General features: G+C 40.0%; 1 protein-coding gene across 1 annotated transcript in view; it reads right to left on the bottom strand.

The window, feature by feature from the left end:
• Positions 1-408: 408 nt before the first annotated feature.
• Positions 409-8,844, bottom strand: part of LOC144592904 (ATP-binding cassette sub-family C member 9-like) — a 139,507-nt gene continuing 131,071 nt past the window's right edge. Inside the window, exons 30-31 of the mRNA XM_078398152.1 lie at positions 3,203-3,379; positions 409-1,176 (exon numbers count right to left, since the gene is read on the bottom strand). Coding sequence (XP_078254278.1) covers positions 964-1,176; positions 3,203-3,379 — 390 coding nt within the window. The 3' untranslated portion in view covers positions 409-963. The remainder of the gene's footprint in view (positions 1,177-3,202; positions 3,380-8,844) is intronic.

Here is an 8,844-nt window from a genome sequence, read left to right as displayed (position 1 = left end):
AGTGCTGTAGCTGTGCTGGGACAGGTTGCTAGAGGTCAGTCGGTTCTGGAGCATATGTGTTCTGTATTACTGCTAGAATAGTTTTTGGATCCATATTATTTTCCTGTATATTGTGCTTTCACCCTTAATGCATTGAGTGAATTAAATTGGCTGAACACAAATTTAATTGATAGCTTGAGCACAGCGGGCATTTGTAAAATGGTGGTTTTGAACTATTATTGATATTCATGATGTATTAATTTTTGTGCTTATTGTAGGCATTTGATTTCTTTTAAATAAATGTGTTACAATCTAGTTCTCTCTTAAATCTTATTTTTCTAATTAGAAACTAATGACTTACTGAAATGTTCCAATTACCTTGGAAAGAAATGGTACTCAACCCAAAGTTTAAATTTCTTTACTTGTTAATAATATTACGAGAGTTATCACTGTTTCATTATTATTAAACATTGACCAACTGTAACATTTTTCCAGTGCAACTTCATTTACCTTGCTCAGCAGGAGCTACAGTATATTCAATAGAGAAACACTAATCAAGTCTCAGTCATTTCTTGAACTAATAGTAATTAGTGGATATATCATATTAACAACTGGTCCTGGTAAATTATCAAGTGATACACAGTAAACAAGTGGGATGGCAGGTAATTTTTACAGCACCATGTTTAGGACTGGCCACAAAAAAACAAATGTATAAATACATTTAATCACATATCAACACTGAATTCAAGGTTTTCATAAAGACACTTTTATATTTCCCCCCAAATTATCCATAAACCCATTAATGGGTAAAACCATATTGTGGGAAATTGAATCTACCACTTCCATCAAATGAGCACCAGAATGAAATTCCCCTCCATTTACTTTGGATTCAAAGATTGTAATAAAATATGTAAAAACACTTAATTTTCCTTGTGTTTTTTTTTTGGTAATGAGTTCACACACTATTTTGTAAAATGTTTAGTTTTAACATTGAGCAGTTTGGAAATGTATCTGGTCTTCATTTGGTTGTCTTGACAGTCTAGAAATTAAATTGTCATTTTGTTGCAGGAATTTTGGCTCTCCATCTTCTACAATCCTTCCTTGTTCCATAACTAGAATTCTGTCACAATCCATAATAGTTTGTATTCTATGAGCGATAATAAGTACTGTGCTATTTGTGAAAGCAGTGGAAATAACCTAGAGAAGGAACCAAATGCACAGAAGTACAGTGAGTGGTAGTTCTGATACCAAATGCCAAATATTCCTAATGTTAGCCTGCAACATAACCAATTACTTTTACATAAAAAATGAAATAATTTTAAATTAATGGAAAAAGCAAGGGAAATAAGAGTATATGCAGACACTGAGATATACATTAACTTTCCACTAGCATTCCTAAGATATTATACATGCTTATATCCAAACAATTTGAAATTAAATAATGCAGTCAATAAATTAGAATATTTTAACAGTAGAAGATACCCTGGGACAATAAATCGAGTCTAAAATCTACAAGCAAACTACTGATGACTATTTCTGATAGTTTCTGTTTGTTACCAAAAATCGAAAGCTAGACACTGAAATTCAATGACTATTGGTCACCCTTACATGCATTTCTAATAAAAGTGTAGGTCATTGATAAATTGGCTTTTAGAGATTTAATTTTATGTTACATGCAAGGATTCAAATTGTGCCATTTTCTGGATTAGTGTGAAATTTCCACCTTTAAAGTAAACATTTCAAAGTAGAACAGACACTTTTGAAGCACCCATTGCAAATTAGTGCTTAAGTGCAGGCGAAGAGTCTGTTGAAAATAGGATTAGTGCAATAGCTAAGTGAAGGTGAGGGGAATTCTATAACGATATTAGAGGAAGAAGGAAGGCTCCAATAATCAGTTTAGGATAATTTATACATAACAAATGATCTGTAAGGTTGAAAAATCAAGACGGATTAGAATGGAAAAAGAGAGTCCATTTTGCCCCACCCATTCCTGACATCCCAGCAAAAATTTGTTAATTTACTTGCCATTTACTTGTCTATTCCCTTGCCATTTTTGTGTTTCTCTGCCATGTAACAGTGTTTATGAATCTAATGTAATTCCTGTTAAAGGGTCTTTGGAAATACTGAATATTTCCAATATTTTTAATTTAAATGATCGTTACATTGTAACCTGAAACCAACATATCTTTAAATATAAATTCAGCAGAGTCATAGTCATGGAGTCATAGAGCGATACAGCGTGGGAACAGGCCCTTCTGCCCAACTTGCCCACACCGGCCAACATGTCCCAGCTACACTAGTCCCACCTGCCTGCGCTTGGTCCATATCCCTCCAAACTTGTTCTATCCACGTACCTGTCTAACAGTTTCTTAAAGGTTGGGATAATCCCAGGCTCAACTACCTCCTCTGGCAGCTTGTTCCATACACCCACCACCCTTTGTGTGAAAAGATTACCCCTCAGATTCATTCCTATTACATCTTTTCCCCTTCATCTCGCACCTATGGTCCTCGATTCCCCTACTCTGGGCAAGAGAATCTGTGCATCTACCCGATCTATTCCTTTCATGATTTTATGCACCTCTCTGAGATCAGCCTTCATCCTCCTGTGCTCCAAGGAATAGAGACCCAGCCGACTCAACCTCTCCCTATAACTCAGACCCTCTAGTCCTGGCAACATCCTCATAAATCTCCTTGGATCCAGAACAGCCTACCATGCAGAATCTTGTCGAATGCCTTACTGAAATCCATGTGTACAACATCTAAAGCTCTGTCCTCATCGACCTTTTTGGTCACGTTTTCAAAAAACTCGGATTTGTGAGACACAACCTCCCACGTACAAAACCATGCTGTCTATATCTAAGCAGCCCTTGCCCATCCAAATGCTTGTATAACCTATCCCTCAGAACACACTCTAATAGCTTTCCAACGACGGACGTTAAGCTCTTTTGCACTAAAGACTTTTGCACTATTTAGGTAAATGATAAGTGAATACAAATGCATTCATATATTATGCTGACAAAAAATTATTGTAATGCTCATCTTTCTATAAATTACACTTACAAGGCTCTGAACTCCCTAATCCAAATGAAAGAAACTACAGCAGAAGATTGTGCATGCAAGGCAAAATTTTGAAATAACATCAATTCAAATAATAATATTCAGTCACTTAGATTCATGAAAATTCGTCATAGGGCTAGAATCATATTCAGAAAAAGATCCTTACACGTTGAAGGGCAGCATCAGTTTCCATGTCAACAGATGCCGTGGCCTCATCCATGAGTGTAATTTTTGATTTCCTGACAATGGCCCTAGCGATGCAGAAAAGCTGTCTCTGTCCTTGGCTGAAGTTTTCAGTTCCATCTGTTATAAGGGCGTTCAATCTCTCTGGAAGCTCACTGACCTATTGAAATAAAACATTTCATGTGAATTTAATTTAGAAAATTCAAAGATATTTGAAAATTAAAATCTCTTTGCTAACAACCTTTGCTCGAACAATATTTTTAATTGCTGATCAATTTATCTCATGGTAATAAGTTATTTTTTAAAACAATAGATTCTACCTTTGATATCTTTGCAAATTTCCAAGTTTTATTTATTCCAAAAAATTTCACTTAAATATTTCGCTAACAAACTTCAATTTTTAAAAATTTCTTTCTTTATTGAATACTGGGTTTTATAGCATGAAGAGTAAATCTTCTGTAATAGGTTTCAACCATGTGTAGTTAAACAGTAAATAGTTTTCTTTGAAAAGACTGGCTTGTCACAAACTTGCTCTGTAAAAGAACATTAAAAATACCAAATGCACTTTCAATAAACTATATTAAATATGATTAATAATGTGAGACTAATATTCTAATTTCTTATCGACATGAAGATTGTTGATGCTAAACTATATCACTGAAAAGACTGTACTTAATTTCTGTTTCTGTAATTATTGGATTAATAGATATGAAGCAAAACCATATTTTGTGCACTGAAATAATTGAATTTCTTATATTTAATTGTTATTTGTAGGCAGCTGTGCAAGTGTTTACAAGAATATTGTTTTTATTTAAAGCATAAGAAAATCAAACACCCTATTCATATAATTTCTTTAATTGGTATTGCAACCAGTGGTGCAAAACTTGTATGATAACAGATTTGTCGTATTTTCCTCAACAATGCAAACTTGCTGGGGTTTTTTAGGTTTAGGTTTATTATTGTACCAAAATACAATGAAAAGCTTTTGGTTGCCTGCTATCCAATCAAATCAGATAATACTATACATGAATATCATATCATATCATATCATATATATATACAGCCGGAAACAGGCCTTTTCGGCCCACCAAGTCCGTGCCGCCCAGTGATCCCCGCACATTAACACTATCCTACACCCACTAGGGACAATTTTTACATTTTACCCAGCCAATTAACCTACATACCTGTACGTCTTTGGAGTGTGGGAGGAAACCGAAGATCTCGGAGAAAACCCACGCAGGTCACGGGGAGAACGTACAAACTCCTTACAGTGCAGCACCCGTAGTCAGGATCGAACCTGAGTCTCCGGCGCTGCATTCGCTGTAAAGCAGCAACTCTACTGCTGCGCTACCGTGCCGCCCATATATAGTATAATCAAGCCAAGTGCAAATGCAACAGCTAGAGCAAAGAGAAATATACCACAGTGCAAACTATAGCTTCTCAGCATTGCAGAAGGAATTAAATGTCTACAATGAGGTAGGTTGTAAAATCGTGACGATACTCTGGCTTATTGAAGGACCATTCAGAAGTCTGATAACAGAGAGTAAGAAGCTGTTCTTGAGTCTGGTGGTATGTTCTTCCAATTTTTTCTATCTTCTGCCTGATGGGAGTGGAGAGAAGGAGGAATGACTGGGTGGAAAAGGTCCTTGATGAATTTGGCATATTGTTGCGAATGTAATGGCAAACATCACTCCAGCAATCTGCTGGCATATTCAACAATGATTTTGGCTTTTGAACTGAGATTTTAAGATCTATTTCAACGGGTGACACATTTTCAGAGAACCTACATAAACACTGATTTAACCACATGTGGATGATTGTGTCCAGCCCTGGGCACCACAGTTGGGGAATGGTGTGCAACTCTGGAATTCTGCATTTGGCTCTATTCTAAGCTAGATCCTGTAAATTCAGTTTTCAAGAGAGAATTAGATTTAGCTCTTGGGGCTCAAGGAATCAAGGGATATGGGGAAAAAGCAGGAACAGGGTACTGATTTTAGATGATCAGCCATGATCATATTATAAGAAAATAACTGCAGATGCTGGTACAAATCGAAGGTATTTATTCACAAAATGCTGGTGTAACTCAGCAGGTCAGGCAGCATCTCAGGAGAGAAGGAATGGGTGACGTTTCGGGTCTGAAGAAGTGTCTCGACCCGAAATGTCACCCATTCCTTCTCTCCTGAGATGCAGCCATGATCATATTGAATGGCGGTGCAGGCTCAAAGGGCCAAATGGCTTACTCCTGCACCTATTTTTCTATGTTTCTATATTCACTGTCGGGTAGCGGTGCTGGGGCCCAGATATGTTTTTGAGGCATTTTGGAGACACCCAATCAGGATTATATAGGATTTACTAAAATGATTCTTGGAAATTTCATTGAGATATTAAAATTATGAATAGTTACAAACAGTAGAAAGAGCAAAGAGCTAGATTCTATAAGGACAGTTTACACAGTCACTGCCATGTAGGTGTGTGTAGATTAGTGTAATGATGTCACTCATGTTATGTGTCATGCTTTTGTAGTTACGCCCCTTTGGGCTTTGGAGTGACTGCTGTTTGCGTGACTCGAGTTAGTGTAAGTGCGACGTGCAGGCATAAGGTCATACCTGCCAAAGTAGTTAATAAAGACTAAGGTTTACTATCTAGGTGTACGGCTTCTGTTATTATACAGCAAACACCAACATGGTGTCAGGAGTGGGATTATCTTAGTTTGTTATTTTTCTACTTTGTGCGATGGCTTCTGCTCTCAGGAAACCGGAGATCTTGGTGTTTGATGCAGATCTTGCGGAACGGTATCGCGTTTTTGAAGAGGATTTTTCAATCTACATAGAAGCTGCATACCCTGCGGCTGTCCCTGCTCTTCGTGCGTCAATCCTTCTTAATTTGGCGGGCACGGAGGCTGCTCGTCGTGCCAGAAGATTTCACTATGCACCGGCTAGAGTCGATGCCAATGGTGTCCAAATTGCTGCGGAGTCTATCCGTGACCCTGAATGTCTCCTGCGTAAATTCCGACAATTATGTGAGTTACAAATCAATGTGAGCATTGAACGCCATAAATTCTTTTCAAGGAATCAAAAACAAGGAGAGCCAGTTGAGTTATATGTTAGTGCGCTCAAGCATATCTCTAGTCGATGTGAATTTGGAGATATTCACAAAGGTCTTGTTCGCGATCGTTTAATCCATGGCATACTGAATGATAAGGTGCGCGATGAATTACTGCGGGAAGTTGACCTAACCTTAGCGGCTGCTGAAAACCGCTGTCGCATAGCTGAATTGACTGATGTTCACATTAAAACTCTGGGACATTCTGCTGCTCGTGAAATTAATGCAGCCAGCATGTCTTATCAAGCTTCTCCGGGTTTATCTCAACTGCCAGTCACCAAGTTAAGATTGATCGATAATTGCTTCAACTGTGGAGGTTCACATGTCGCGGTTCGTGATCGTTGCCCTGCGTATGGAAAAATATGTCGGCTTTGCAACAAACGTAACCATTTCATTAGGTGTTGTCGAGCACGCAGTAACAGATTTCAAACGAGACAGTCAGTTAACTCGCTTGCCCATAATGAAGGTTCAATCTCTGAGTACACTGAGTTCTCACACCCAGAGAACAGCATGTTCTCACACCATGTACGAACTGCTGGCGAAAGTGCAGAGATTGATATACATGCTTTGTCTAAGTCAGTGCACCAACAGCTAGATCCCAAGGTCGCATTGCTCATTAATGGTAAAACCCTTTATCTCAAAGTCGACTCGGGAGCGCGCTGCAACGTTATCTGTTTGGCTGTCTTCCAGAATTTGAAAAACACAGAAACCTTATTTCCAACAGTTACATCACTTGTCTCATTTGCGGGAACTCGAGTACACCCCATCGGCCAAGTTGAGTTACGTTGCTGTCTCAACTCACGTGCCCACATCCTGGATTTTTACGTGGTACGTGAGAATGTACCATCCCTACTGGGTGCTGATGCATGCCTAGATATGGGTTTGATCGCTTTCAGCCCTTCTGTCTGTCCTCTGACTACAGACTGTGATTTTACACGTCAAATTCTCACGCAATACAAAGATTTGTTTAACGACAAGCAGGGCAAGCTGCCTGTCAGGTACACAATTACCATTGACCCTGAGGTCATCCCAGTTGTTCGTCCAGCTCATAGGATTCCCCACGCTATGCGGGATCGTGTTCAAAGTGAACTAAACAGAATGGTGTCTCTGGGTGTGCTTACTCCTGTATCTGACCCCTCAGACTGGGTCTCCACAATGGTTGTCGCTGCTAAGAAGAACAAAGACGAGATACGGATTTGTATCAACCCCAAGGACTTAAACGCAGCGATCAAACGACCACATTATTCCATGCGCACTGTGGATGAGATTGCTGCGCAGATGGCTGAAGCAACTGTGTTCACGGTGCTAGATGCCAAGAGCTCATTTTGGCAGATCCCACTGGAACTCAACTCCTCCAAGCTGACGACTTTCAGCACTCCATTCGGACGCTATAAATTTCTTAGAATGCCTTTTGGTATATGTTCTGCCAGTGAAGTATTTCAACAAGCCATGGAGCAATTGTTTGTGGGCTACCCATGCTCCATTGTAGTGGACGATATCCTCATTGCTGGAAAAACGGTCAACGAGCACGATGCCAATCTGTCAAAAGTGTTGAAGCGTGCCGAGGCCATCCATCTCAAGCTAAATCCTCTGAAATGCAAGTTCAGAGTGAATGAGGTAAAATACTTAGGTCATATATTTACTAAAGACGGCCTCAAAACTGATCCAGCGAAAACTAGTGCTATCAACGAGCTTCCAGCACCCACAGACGTGCTCAGTTTGCAGAGATTCCTTGGCATGGCCAACTATTTGAGCAAATTCATTCAGGACTTCAGTGAAATTTCGGCCCCATTACGCCAGCTTACGCACAAGGACACTGCTTGGACTTGGCACGAGCAACAACAGACAGCATTTGACACTCTTAAAAGGCGGATGTCTAATGCTCCGACTCTGGCTTACTTTGACCCTAAACTACCGATTACTCTTACTTGTGATGCCTCACAACACGGGCTGGGCGCTGCATGCCTTCAGAATGATGGCAATGGCAATAAGCCTGTTGCCTATGCTTCACGCACCATGACTGACACAGAACAACGATATGCCCAAATTGAAAAAGAGCTGTTAGCGGTTGTTTTTGCCTGCAAGAAATTTAACGATTTTGTCTTTGGCCACACTGTCACAATTGAAACTGACTACCAACCTCTAATCAGCATTATAAAAAAACCTATCCACACCTCTCCAGCGCGCCTACAATGGATGCTACTGCAACTCCAGAAATATGACATGGTGCTGATCCACAAACGCGGTAAGGATATGCACCTGGCCGATACTCTTTCGCGTGCACCCCGGAAGACCTGCGAGGGTCCGCCATCACCGGATGACGACTTCGTGGTGATGAGTGTGTCTTTTATCCCCTCGTCCTGCATGGAGGACCTGGTTGCCCACACTGCTGTTGACAGTACACTGCGGTCCCTAACCTCCGTCATTAAGCGCGGCTGGCCAGACAAGCACTACAATGTTCCGCTGCCAGTCCGGCCCTTCTTTGCTGTCCGAGATGAGCTCGTGCTGCAAGATGGCATCATT

The sequence above is a fragment of the Rhinoraja longicauda genome, chromosome 4 (genome assembly GCF_053455715.1).
Source record: "Rhinoraja longicauda isolate Sanriku21f chromosome 4, sRhiLon1.1, whole genome shotgun sequence".
Taxonomy (NCBI): domain Eukaryota; kingdom Metazoa; phylum Chordata; class Chondrichthyes; order Rajiformes; family Arhynchobatidae; genus Rhinoraja; species Rhinoraja longicauda.
The sequence above is the reverse complement of the archived record's forward strand: the minus strand, read 5'-3'. Positions and strand labels throughout refer to the sequence as shown.